The 11739-nt window shown below is 52.0% G+C and overlaps 2 protein-coding genes and 1 long non-coding RNA gene across 3 annotated transcripts in view; 1 reads left to right on the top strand and 2 right to left on the bottom strand.

Annotated features, from left to right (window-relative positions):
• LOC309524276 (uncharacterized protein) overlaps positions 1-2554 on the top strand; it is a gene marked incomplete at its 3' end in the record, with an annotated part of 27096 nt that extends 24542 nt beyond the window's left edge. Inside the window, exon 9 of the mRNA XM_082208733.1 lies at positions 2461-2554. Within this exon, the coding sequence (XP_082064859.1) occupies positions 2461-2554 (94 nt within the window). The remainder of the gene's footprint in view (positions 1-2460) is intronic.
• On the bottom strand, positions 1363-10386 carry LOC309524070 (TNF receptor-associated factor 2-like). The gene is made up of 2 exons (XM_082208444.1): positions 10240-10386; positions 1363-2798 (listed from the first exon to the last, which is right to left on the bottom strand). The coding sequence occupies exons 1-2, from the start codon at positions 10357-10359 to the stop codon at positions 2580-2582; spliced, it is 339 nt and encodes a 112-aa protein (XP_082064570.1). The 5' UTR covers positions 10360-10386; the 3' UTR covers positions 1363-2579.
• Positions 5650-9744, bottom strand: LOC309524071. Its single transcript, XR_014215774.1, has 3 exons — positions 9672-9744; positions 5724-5763; positions 5650-5683 (listed from the first exon to the last, which is right to left on the bottom strand). It is a non-coding gene; the product is annotated as an uncharacterized lncRNA (long non-coding RNA).
• Positions 10387-11739: the final 1353 nt, after the last annotated feature.

Below are 11739 nucleotides of genomic sequence, written 5' to 3'. Positions count from 1 at the left end.
GGGAAGGAAGGAAATCGGGAAGGAGGAAGGAAGGAAAGAAGGAAGGGGAGAGAGAGAGAAGCTAGGAAGGAAAGGAAGGAAATCAGGAAGGAAAGAAGGAAGGAAAGGAAGGAAGGAAAGAAGGAAGGAAGGAAAGAAATGAAGGAAGGAGGGAGGGGAGGGAGGAAGAAAGGGAGGGAGGGAAGGAAAGGAAGGAAGGAAGGGAAGGAAGGAAGGAAAGAAGGAAGGAAGGAAGGAAGGAAAGGAAAGAAGGGAAGAAAGGGAAATCAGGAAGGAAGGAAGGAAAGGAAGGGAGGAAGGAAGGAAGGAAAGGAAGGAAAGGAAGGGAGGAAAGAAGGAAGGAAGGAGGGAAGGAAGGAGGGAAGGAAGAAGGGAAGGAAGGAAGGAAGGAAAGGAAGGAAAGAAGGGAAGGAAGGAAAGGAAGGAAGGAAGGAAGGAAAGGAAGGAAGGGAAGGAAGGAAGGAAAGGAAGGAAGGAAGGAAGGAAGGAAGGGAAGGAAGGAAGGAAAGGAAGGAAGGAAGGAAGGAAGGAGGGAGGGAGGAAGAAGAGGGAAGGAAGGAAATCGGGAAGGAAGGGAAAGGAAAGGCGGAAGGAAGGAAAGAAGGAAGGAAGGAAGGAAGGGGAGAGAGAGAGAAGCTAGGAAGGAAGGAAAGGAAGGAAATCAGGAAGGAAGGAAAGAAGGAAGGAAGGAAAGGAAGGAAGGAAAGAAGGAAGGAAGGAAAGAAATAAAGGAAGGAGGGAGGCGAGGGAGGAAGAAAGGGAGGGAGGGAAGGAAGGGAAGGAAGGAAGGAAGGAAGGGAAGGAAGGAAGGAAGAAGGAAGGAAGGAAAGAAGGAAGGAAGGAAAGGAAAGGAAAGAAGGGAAGGAAGGGAGGGAGGAAAGAAGGAAGAAGGAGGGAAGGAAGGAGGGAAGGAGGAGGAAGGAAGGAAGGAAAGAAGGAAGGAAAGGAAAGGAAGGAAGGGAAGGAAAGAAGGGAAGGAAGGAAATCAGGAAGGAAGGAAGGAAAGGAAGGGAGGAAGGAAGGAAGGAAAGAAATAAAGGAAGGAAGGAGGGAGGGGAGGGAGGAAATCAGGAAGGAAGGAAGGAAGGAAATCAGGAAGGAAGGAAAGAATGGAGAAAGGGGAAAGGGAGGAAGGGAAAAAAGGAAGGATGGAAAGAAGGATAGGAAGGAAGGAAGGAAGGAAGGAAGGAAGGAAGGAAGGAAAGAAAGAAAGAAGACAGGAATAAAAAAGAAAAGAAGGAGGAAGAAAGAAGGAAGGAAAGAAGGGAAAGGAAGGGAAAAAGGAGCAGGGAGGGAGGGAAGAAGAAACAGGAAGTCCCTTCCGATTGGCCGCCGCTCCTCCCATAAAGAAAGAACGAAAAAATCCGTCCAAAAACCAATTTATTCCACCCAAAAAGGGTCCAGGTCCCGGATCGGAAGTGGAGTAGCCGCTCCTGGTGTAGACGCGCCGATTCAGAATCCGGATTGAGTCCAGTTTGGGATTTTGGGGTTGGAAAAAGGGGGGAAATGGGGCGAAAGCGGAGTGACTCCAGACTGACTCCACTTTGGGGCTCCAGAAACGCAGCAAACCGGTTTGAGTCCAGTTTGGGGCTCCAGACTGACTCCACTTTGGGGCTTCCGACTGACTCCACCGGGAACCGGGAGCGAAAGCGGAGTAGCCGCCCCCCGTGTAGACGCGCCACCGGATTCAGAGTCCGGATTCAGAGTCTGGATTGAGTCCAGTTTGGGTTTTTTGGGTTGGAAAAAGGGGGGAAATGGGGCGAAAGCGGTGTGACTCCAGACTGACTCCACTTTGGGGCTCCAGACTGACTCCACTTGGGGGCTTCGTTTCCCGGAAAGGGGAAACGCAGCAAACCAGACTGAGTCCAGTTTGGGGCTACAGACTGACTCCACTTTGGGGCTTCACCGGGAACCCGGAGCGAAAGCAGAGTAGCCGCCCCCCGTGTAGACGCGCCGATTCAGAGTCCGGTTAGGTCGACGATGGCCTTGATGAAGAGGGTGTCGTCCCGGACGTAGGAGTCCCGGGCGGCCATTTTGGAAAGGGGGCAGAAAAGGGGGCAGCCGCTGGCGAAACCGGAGTGACTTCAGACTGACTCCGCTTTGGGGCTCCAGACTCCACTTTGGGGCTTCATTTCCTGGAAAGGGGAAACGCAGCAAACCGGATTGAGTCCAGTTTGGGGGTTTTTGCTTTGAAATCCAGGGAAAATGGGGCGAAAGTGGAGTGACTCCTCCCAAACCTTTTCCCGGAAGCTCTCGCACTCAGGTCCAGGATTGGGAGCGAAAGCGGAGTAGCCGCCCCCCGTGTAGACGCGCCACCGGATTCAGAGTCTGGATTGAGTCCAGTTTGGGCTTTTTGGGTTGGAAAAACGGGGGAAATGGGGCGAAAGCGGAGTGACTCCAGACTGACTCCGCTTTGGGGCTCCAGACTGACTCCGCTTGGGGGCTTCGTTTCCCGGAAAGGGGAAACGCAGCAAACCAGACCGAGTCCAGTTTGGGGCTACAGACTGACTCCACTTTGGGGCTTCACCGGGAATCGGGATCGGAAGTGGAGTAGCCGCCCCCGGTGTAGACGCGCCGATTCAGAGTCCGGTGAGGTCGACGATGGCCTTGATGAAGAGGGTGTCGTCCCGGACGTAGGAGTCCCGGGCGGCCATCTTGGAAAGGGGGCAGAAAAGGGGGCAGCCACTGGCCACGTTCAGTGCGCCGATTGGACGCTGGAAAGAGGAGGAGGTCACGTCCGGACGGAAGGCGTCGATCACGTGCTCCCGGTGGTCCTGATCCAGGAGCATCAGGGTGACCTGGGGAGAAACCGGAGTCAGACCAGTTTTGGATCGGGGGGGGGTCTAGGCAACGGACTCCGCTTTCGGGGCACCATTCGGGGGAAGGGAAAGCGGATCGACTCCACTTTCAAAGGTTTTCGATCAGCTTGATAGGAAATGGAAGGTGACCTGGGAGGAGGGAAAGCGGAGTCAAACCGGAGTCAGACCACTTTCGGATCGGGGGGTCTAGGCAACGGACTCCGCTTTCGGGGCACCGTTCGGGGGAAGGGAAAGCGGATTGACTCCACTTTCAAAGGTTTTCCATCAGCTTAATCAGTCAGACCAGTTTCGGATCGGGGTCTAGGAAACGGACTCCACTTTCGGGGCACCGTTCGGGGGAAGGGAAAGCGGACTGACTCCACTTTCAAAGGTTTTCGATCAGCTTGATAGGAAGCGGAAGGTGACCTGGGAGGAGGGAAAGCGGAGTCAAACCGGAGTCAGACCAGTTTCGGATCGGGGGGTCTAGGAAACGGACTCCGCTTTCGGGGCACCGTTCGGGGGAACGGAAAGCGGATTGACTCCACTTTCAAAGGTTTTTGACCAGCTTCATAGGATTTGGAAGGTGACCTGGGAGGAGGGAAACCGGAGTCAAACCGGAGTCAGACCAGTTGGGGGGAACAAACAGACTCCGCTTTGGGGGGCCTATTTCAGGTCAGGGGTCTAGGAAACGGAAAGCGGATTCACTCCACTTTCAGGGCTTATGGGAAAACAGGTTTCTAGGAAACGGAAAGCGGATTCACTCCAGTTTCAGGGCTTATTGGAGGAAACCTCCCCAAAAACAGAAACAGAAAGCAGATTCGCTCCACTTTGGGGGTTCTGAAATCGGCGTTGCAGGAAAGCAGATTGACTCCGCTTCCGGGTTTTATTGGAGAGCATCCTTCAAGGAAACAGAAAGCGGTTTCACCCCAGTTTCAAAGGTTTCGGATCAGCTCAGCAGGAAACGGAAAGCGGATTCGCTCCGCTTTTGGGATTTATTTCAGAGCAGCGTTCTAGGAAACATAAAGTGGATTTGCTCTGGTTTGGGGGTTCCTAGGAAACGAATGGACTCCGCTTTCGGGGAAACGGAAAGCGGATTCACTCCAGTTTCAGGATTTAGTTCAGAGCAGCGTTCTAGGAAAGGGAAAGCAGATTCACTCCAGTTTCAGGATTTATTTCAGAGCAGCGTTCTAGGAAGGGGAAAGCGGATTCACTCCAGTTTCAGGATTTATTTTAGATCAGCTTTCTAGGAAACAGAAAGCGGATTCACTCCACTTTCAGGGCTTATGGGAAACCAGGTTTCTAGGAAACACAAAGCGGATTCACTCCACTTTCAGGGCTTATGGGAAACCAGGTTTCTAGGAAATGGAAAGCGGATTCACTCCACTTTCAGGGCTTATGGGAAACCAGGTTTCTAGGAAAGGGAAAGCGGATTCACTCCAGTTTCAGGATTTATTTTAGATCAGCTTTCTAGGAAATGGAAAGCGGATTCACTCCACTTTCAGGGCTTATGGGAAACCAGGTTTCTAGGAAACAGAAAGCGGATTCACTCCGCTTTCGGGATTTATTTCAGAGCAGCGCTCTAGGAAAGGGAAAGCGGATTTGCTCCGGTTTGGGGGTTCCCAGGAAACGAATGGACTCCGCTTTCGGGGAAACGGAAAGCGGATTCACTCCACTTTCAGGGCTTATGGGAAACCAGGTTTCTAGGAAACGGAAAGCGGATTCACTCCAGTTTCAGGATTTATTTCAGAGCAGCGCTCTAGGAAAGGGAAAGCGGATTTGCTCCGGTTTGGGGGTTCCCAGGAAATGAATGGACTCCGCTTTCAGGGAAACAGAAAGCGGATTCACTCCAGTTTCAGGATTTATTTTAGATCAGCTTTCTAGGAAAGGGAAAGCGGATTCACTCCCGGTGGTCTGGGGAGAAACCGGAGTCAGACCAGTTTTGGATCGGGGGTGGAGGAAACGGAAAGGGGATTGACTCTGGTTTGGGGGTTTCCAGGAAACGAAACGGACTCCACTTTCAGGGTTCGTTTCAGAGCGGCGTTTGAAGAAATGGAAAGCGGATTGACTCCACTTTCAAAGGTTTTAGATCAGCTTTGTAGGAAATGGAAAGTGGATTCACTCCGCTTTCAGGGCTTGTTGGAGCTCAGCTTTGGAGGAAACGGAAAGTGGATTCGCTCCAGTTTCAGGATTTTAGATCAGCTTTCTAGGAAACGGAAAGCGGCTTCACTCTGCTTTCAGGGCTTATCAGAGATCAGCTTTGTAGGAAACAGAAAGAGGATTCACTCCACTTTGGGGATTCCCAGGAAAACAAACGGACTCCGCTTTCGTGGTTTGTTTCGGAGTGGCGTTCTGGGAAACCAAAAGCGGATTCACTCCACTTCCAAGGCTTATCATAGACCAGCTTTCTAGGAAACGGAAAGCAGATTGACTCCGATTTCAGGGTTGGTTTGCAGAAAACCGGGAAGGCGCTAAACCAGATTCAGCCCAGTTTCTTGGGATTTTCAACCAGCTTTCCCAGAAAGCGGATTCACTCCACTTTCAGCTTTCTAGACAACGGAAATCAGACTGACTCCACTTTGGGGCTTCAGACTGACTCCACTTTTGGCTTTTCAGCTTTCTAGACAACAGAAATCAGACTGACTCCACTTTGGGGCTTCGCTCCACTTTGGGGCCTCAGACTGACTCCACTTTGGGGCTTCGCTCCACTTTGGGGCCTCAGACTGACTCCACTTTGGGGCTTCAGACTGACTCCACTATCCCTGAAAAAGGGAAACGCACCAAACCGGATTGATTCCAGTTTAGTTTTTTTTTTTTTTTTTTAAATCCGGGAAAAATGGGGGAAATGGGGTGAAACCGGAGTGACTCCAGACTGACTCCACTTTGGGCTTTCAGCTTTCTAGACGACGAATATCAGACTGACTCCACTTCCCAGAAAGGGGAAACGCAGCAAACCGGATTGAGTCCACTTTGCAGTTTTTTTGTTATAAATGGGGGGGAAAGCTCCGAATCCGGAGTGACTCTAGTTTGGCACGCCAAATGGCCTACCTTCTGGTTGAAGGTCCATTCAGACTTCGTTTTCCAGAAAAGGGAGACACGCCAAACCGGATTGACTCCAGTTTGGGGTTTTTTTTGTTTTCAATCTGGAGAAAAGGTCCGAATCCGGAGTGACTCCAGTTTGGCCTACCTTCTGGTTGAAGGGCCACTTCAGCAGGGCGTCGTTGGAGAAAGCGGATTGACTCCAGTTTAGATTTTCCTGACTCCACTTTGGGGCTTCGTTTCCCGAAAAGGGGAAACGCGCCAAACCGGATTTTTGTTATAAACCCGGGAAAAAGCCCCAAAACTGGAGTGACTCCAGGCTGATTCCGCTTTGGGCCTTCAGATTGACTCGGCTTTGGGGCTTTAGACTGACTTCACTTTGACTCCACTTGGGGGCTTCAGACTGACTCCACTTTGACTCCACTTTGGGGCTCCAGACTGACTCCACTTTGAGGCTTCAGACTGACCCCACTTTGGGGCTCCAGACTGACTCCACTAGGGGCTTCAGACTGACTCCACTTTGGATTCAAACCAGATTCAATCCAGTTTAGGTTTTTTTTGCTTTAAATCCGGGAAAAACGGGGAAATGCTCTGAAAGCGTTGTGACTCCACTTTGGGGCTTCAGACTGACTCCACTTCGGAACTTCATTTCCCGCAAAGGGGAAAGACAGCAAACTGGATTGACTCCGGTTTGGCGTTTTTTGCTTATAAACCCGGGAAAAAGCTCCGAAACCGGAGTGACTCCAGATTGGCCTACCTTCTGGTTGAAGGGCCACTTCAGGAGGACGAAGAAGAGGGAGAGGAAAGGGGCAACACATCAAACCGAATTGACTCCACTTTGCAGTTTTTTGGTTATAAATGGGGGAAATGGGGTGAAACCGGAGTGACTCCGGTTTGGCCTACCTTCTGGTTGAAGGGCCACTTCAGGAGGGCGTCGTTGGGCCCCTTCATGAGGGAGAGGAAAGGGGAAATGCGGCAAACCGGATTGACTCCAGTTTGGGGGTTTTTTTGTTTTAAATCCGGGGAAAATGGGGGAAATGGAGCGAATCCAGAGTGACTCCGGTTTGGCGCGGCGAATGGCCTACCGTCTGGTTGAAAGGCCATTCAGACTTCGTTTCCCGGAAAGGGGAGATGTTCCAAACCGGATCGACTCCACTTTGGGGTTTTTTTGCTTGAAATCCGGGGAAAAGGTCCAAAACCGGAGTGACTGCAGACTGACTCCACTTTGGGGCTCCAGACTGGGCCTTCCAAATGACTCCACATTTGGGCTTCGTTCCCCGCAAAGGGGAAAGGCGGCAAACCGGATTGACTCCACTTTACAGGTTTTTGGTTATAAATGGGGAAATGGTGTGAAACTGGAGTGACTCCGGTTTGGCCTACCTTCTGGTTGAAGGGCCACTTCAGGAGGGCATCGTTTGGCCCCTTCATGAGGACGAAGAAGAGGGAGAGGAAAGGGGAAACACAGCGAACTGGATTGACTCCAGTTTGTTGTTTTTTTTTGTTATAAACCCGGGAAAAAGTTCCGAATCCGGAGTGACTCCAGTTTGGCACAGCAAATAGCCTACCGTCTGGTTGAAAGGCCATTCAGACTTCGTTTCCCAGAAAGGGGAGACGCGCCAAACCGGATTGACTCCACTTTGGGTTTTTTTTGCTTGAAATCCGGGGGAAAGGTCCGAAACCGGAGTGACTGCAGACTGACTCCACTTTGGGGCTCCAGACTGGGCCTTCCAAATGACTCCACATTTGGGCTTCGTTCCCCGCAAAGGGGAAAGGCGCCAAACCGGATTGACTCCACTTTGGTGTTTTTTTGTTATAAATGGGGGGAAAGGGTGTGAAACCAGAGTGACTCCGGATTGGCTTACCTTCTGGTTGAAGGGCCACTTCAGAAGCGCATCATTGGAGAAGAGGGAGAGGAAAGGAGAAACGCGGCAAAGTGGATTGAATCCAGTTTGTTTGAAATCCGGGGGAAACGGGCCAAAGCTGGAGTGACTCCACTTTGGGGCTTCCGACTGACTCTGCTTTGGGGCTCTAGACTGACACCGCTTTCCCCGGAACGGTGAAACGCACCAAACTGGATTGACTCCACTTTGGTGTTTTTTTGTAATAAGTGGGGGGAAAGCTCTGAAACCGGAGTGACTCCGGTTTGGCCTACCTTCTGGTTGAAGGGCCACTTCAGGAGGACGAAGAAGAGGGAGAGGAAAGGGGCAACGCGCCAAACCCGATTGACTCCACTTTGGTGTTTCTTGGTCATAAATGGGGGAAAGGGTGTGAAACCGGAGTGACTTCGGATTGGCCTACCTTCTGGTTGAAGGGCCACTTCAGGAGGGCGTCGTTGGAGAAGAGGGAGAGGAAAGGGGAAAGGCAGCAAACCGGATTGACTCCACTTTGGGGTTTTTTTGCTTATAAACCGGGGGAAAAGGTGCAAAACCGGAGTGACTCCGGATTGGCCTACCTTCTGGTTGAAGGGCCACTTCAGAAGCGCATCATTGGAGAAGAGGGAGAGGAAAGGGGCAACACACGCCAAACCGGATTGACTCCACTTTGCAGTTTTTTGGTTATAAATGGGGGGGAAAGCTCCGAAACCGGAGTGACTCCAGGCTGACTCCACTTTGGGGCTTCAGACTGACTCTGCTTTGGGGCTCCAGACTGACTCCACTTTCCCCGGTGAAACGGTGAAACGCACCAAACCGGATTGACTCCACTTTGGTATTTTTTTGTTATAAATGGGGGCGGAAGCTTCAAAACCGGAGTGACTCTGGTTTGGCCTACCTTCTGGTTGAAGGGCCACTTCAGGAGCGTATCAGAGAAGAGGGAGAGGAAAGGGGAAAGGCAGCAAACCGGATTGACTCCAGTTTGGGTTTTTTTTGTTTTAAACCCGGGGAAAACGGGGGAAATGGGGTGAAACCGGAGTGACTCCGGATTGGCCTACCTTCTGGTTGAAGGGCCACTTCAGGAGGGCGTCGTTGGGCCCCTTCATGAGGACGAAGAAGAGGGAGAGGAAAGGGGAAACACAGCAAACTGGATTGACTCCAGTTTGTTGTTTTTTGGTTATAAACCCGGGGAAAAGTTCCGAATCCGGAGTGACTCCGGTTTGGCGCGGCGAATGGCCTACCGTCTGGTTGAAAGGCCATTCAGACTTCGTTTCCCAGAAAGGGGAGACGCGCCAAACCGGATTGACTCCACTTTGCAGTTTTTTGGTTATAAATGGGGGGAAGCTCCGAAACCAGAGTGACTCCGGATTGGTTTACCTTCTGGTTGAAGGGCCACTTCAGAAGCGCATCGTTGGAGAAGAGGGAGAGGAAAGGGGCAACGCACCAAACCGGATTGACTCCACTTTGGTGTTTTTTTGCTTATAAACCCGGGGAAAAGGTGCAAAACCGGAGTGACTCCGGATTGGCCTACCTTCTGGTTGAAGGGCCACTTCAGGAGGACGAAGAAGAGGGAGAGGAAAGGGGAAAGGCAGCAAACAGGATTGACTCCACTTTGGGGTTTTTTTGTTTTAAACCCGGGGAAAACGGGGGAAATAGTGTGAAACCGGAGTGACTCCGGATTGGCCTACCTTCTGGTTGAAGGGCCACTTCAGGAGGACGAAGAAGAGGGAGAGGAAAGGGGCAACACGCCAAACCAAATTGACTCCACTTTGCAGTTTTTTGGTTATAAATGGGGGAAATGGGGTGAAACCGGAGTGACTCCGGTTTGGCCTACCTTCTGGTTGAAGGGCCAATTCTGGAGGGCGTCGTTGGAGAAGAGGGAAAGGAAAGGGGCAACACGCCAAACCAGATTCACTCCACTTTGGTGTTTTTTTATTATAAATGGGGGGGGGGAAAGCTCCGAAACCGGCGTGACTCCAGACTGACTCCACTTTGGGGCTTCAGACTGACTCTGCTTTGGGGCTCCAGACTGACTCCACTGTGGGCCTTCAGACTGACTCTGCTTTGGGGCTCCAGACTGACTCCACTGTGGGCCTTCAGACTGACTCCACTTTCCCCGGAACGGTGAAATGCACCAAACTGGATTGACTCCACTTTGGTGTTTTTTTGTTACAAATGGGGGGGAAAGCTCCCAAACTGGAGTGACTCTGGTTTGGCCTACCTTCTGGTTGAAGGGTCACTTCAGAAGCGCATCATTGGAGAAGAGGGAGAGGAAAGGGGCAACGCGCCAAACCCGATTGACTCCACTTTGGGTTTTTTTTGCTTAGAAACCCGGGGGAAAGGTGCCAAACCGGAGTGACTCCAGACTGACTCCACTTTGGGGCTCCAGACTGGGCCTTCCAAATGACTCCACATTCGGGCTTCGTTCCCCGCAAAGGGGAAAGGCGGCAAACCGGATTGACTCCACTTTGGTGCTTTTTTGGTTATAAATGGGGGAAATGGGGTGAAACCGGAGTGACTCCGGATTGGCCTACCTTCTGGTTGAAGGGCCACTTCAGGAGGGCGTCGTTGGGCCCCTTCATGAGGACGAAGAAGAGAGAGAGGTGGGTGTTGCGCCCGGATCCGTCGCCGTTGAGGTAGAGGCGGAGGCACATCTTGTAGCCGTAGCGGCTGGTGTAGAAGGCTGGAAGGAGGGAAGGAAGAAGTCAGGAAGGAGGAGAGGAAGGAAGGAGGGAAGGAGGGAAGGAAGGAGGGAAGGAAGGAAGGAAGGAGGGAAGGAGAAAGAGAGAGAGGGGGGGAGACAGAGAGAGGGAGGGAAGGAGGGAGGGAGGAAGGAGAGAGGAAGGAAGGAGGAAGGAAGGAATGAAGGAAGGAGGGAGGGAAGGAAGGAAGGAAACAGGAAGGAAGGAAGGAAAAGGAGGGAGGGAGGGAGGGAAGGAAACAGGACGGAAGGAAGGAGGGGAGGAGGGAAGGTAGGAAGGAGGAAGGAAAGAGGAAGGAAGGAGGCACATCTTGTAGCCGTAGCGGCTGGTGTAGAAGGCTGGAAGGAGGGAAGGGAAAAGTCAGGAAGGAGGAGAGGAAGGAAGGAGGGAAGGAGGAGAGGAAGGGAGGGAGGAAAAAGGAGGGAAGGGGAAAATAAAAGGAAATGAAGGGAGAGAGGGAGGGAGGAAAGAGATGTGAAGGAATAGAAGGAAGGAAGGAAAAAGTCAGGAAGGAGGAAAGGAAGGAAGGAGGGAAGGAGGAGAGGAAGGAGGAAGGAAGGAAAGAAGGAGGGAGGAAGGAAGGAGGAAGAAGAGGAAGGAAGGAAGGAGGAGGGAAGGTAGGAAGGAAAGAGGAAGGAAGGAGGCACATCTTGTAGCCGTAGCGGCTGGTATAGAAGGCTGGAAGGAGGGAAGGAAGAAGTCAGGAAGGAGGAGAGGAAGGAAGGAGGGAGGGAGGGAGGAGGGAGGAAGGGAGGAGAGAAGGAAGGAGGGAGGGAAGGAGAAAGTCAGGAAGGAGAAGAGGAAGGAAGGAGGGAGGGAAGGAAGGAAAGAAGGAAGGAGGAAGGAAGGAGGGAGGGAGGGAGGAGGCACATCTTGTAGCCGTAGCGGCTGGTGTAGAAGGCTGGAAGGAGGGAAGGAAGAAGTCAGGAAGGAGGAGAGGAAGGAAGGAGGGAAGGAGGGAGGAGGGAAGGAGGAGGGAAAGAAGGAAAAAGAATGGAAGAATAGAAGGAAGATAGAAAAGGAAGGAAGGAGGAAGCGTCAGGAAGGAGGGAGGGAGGAAGGAAACAGGAAGGAAGGAAGGAAAAGTAGGGAGGGAGGGAAGGAAACAGGAAGGAAGGAAGGAAGGAAGGAGAGGGAAGGAGGCACATCTTGTAGCCGTAGCGGCTGGTGTAGAAGGCTGGAAGGAGGGAAGGAAGAAGTCAGGAAGGAGGAGAGGAAGGAAGGAGGGAAGGAGGGAGGAGGGAAGGAGGAGGGAAAGAAGGAAAAAGAATGGAAGAATAGAAGGAAGATAGAAAGGAAGGAAGGAGGAAGCGTCAGGAAGGAGGGAGGGAG

This window comes from Podarcis vaucheri (genome assembly GCF_965113315.1).
Source record: "Podarcis vaucheri genome assembly, chromosome: Z".
NCBI lineage: Eukaryota > Metazoa > Chordata > Lepidosauria > Squamata > Lacertidae > Podarcis > Podarcis vaucheri.
This window is presented reverse-complemented; position numbering and strand designations above follow the sequence as displayed.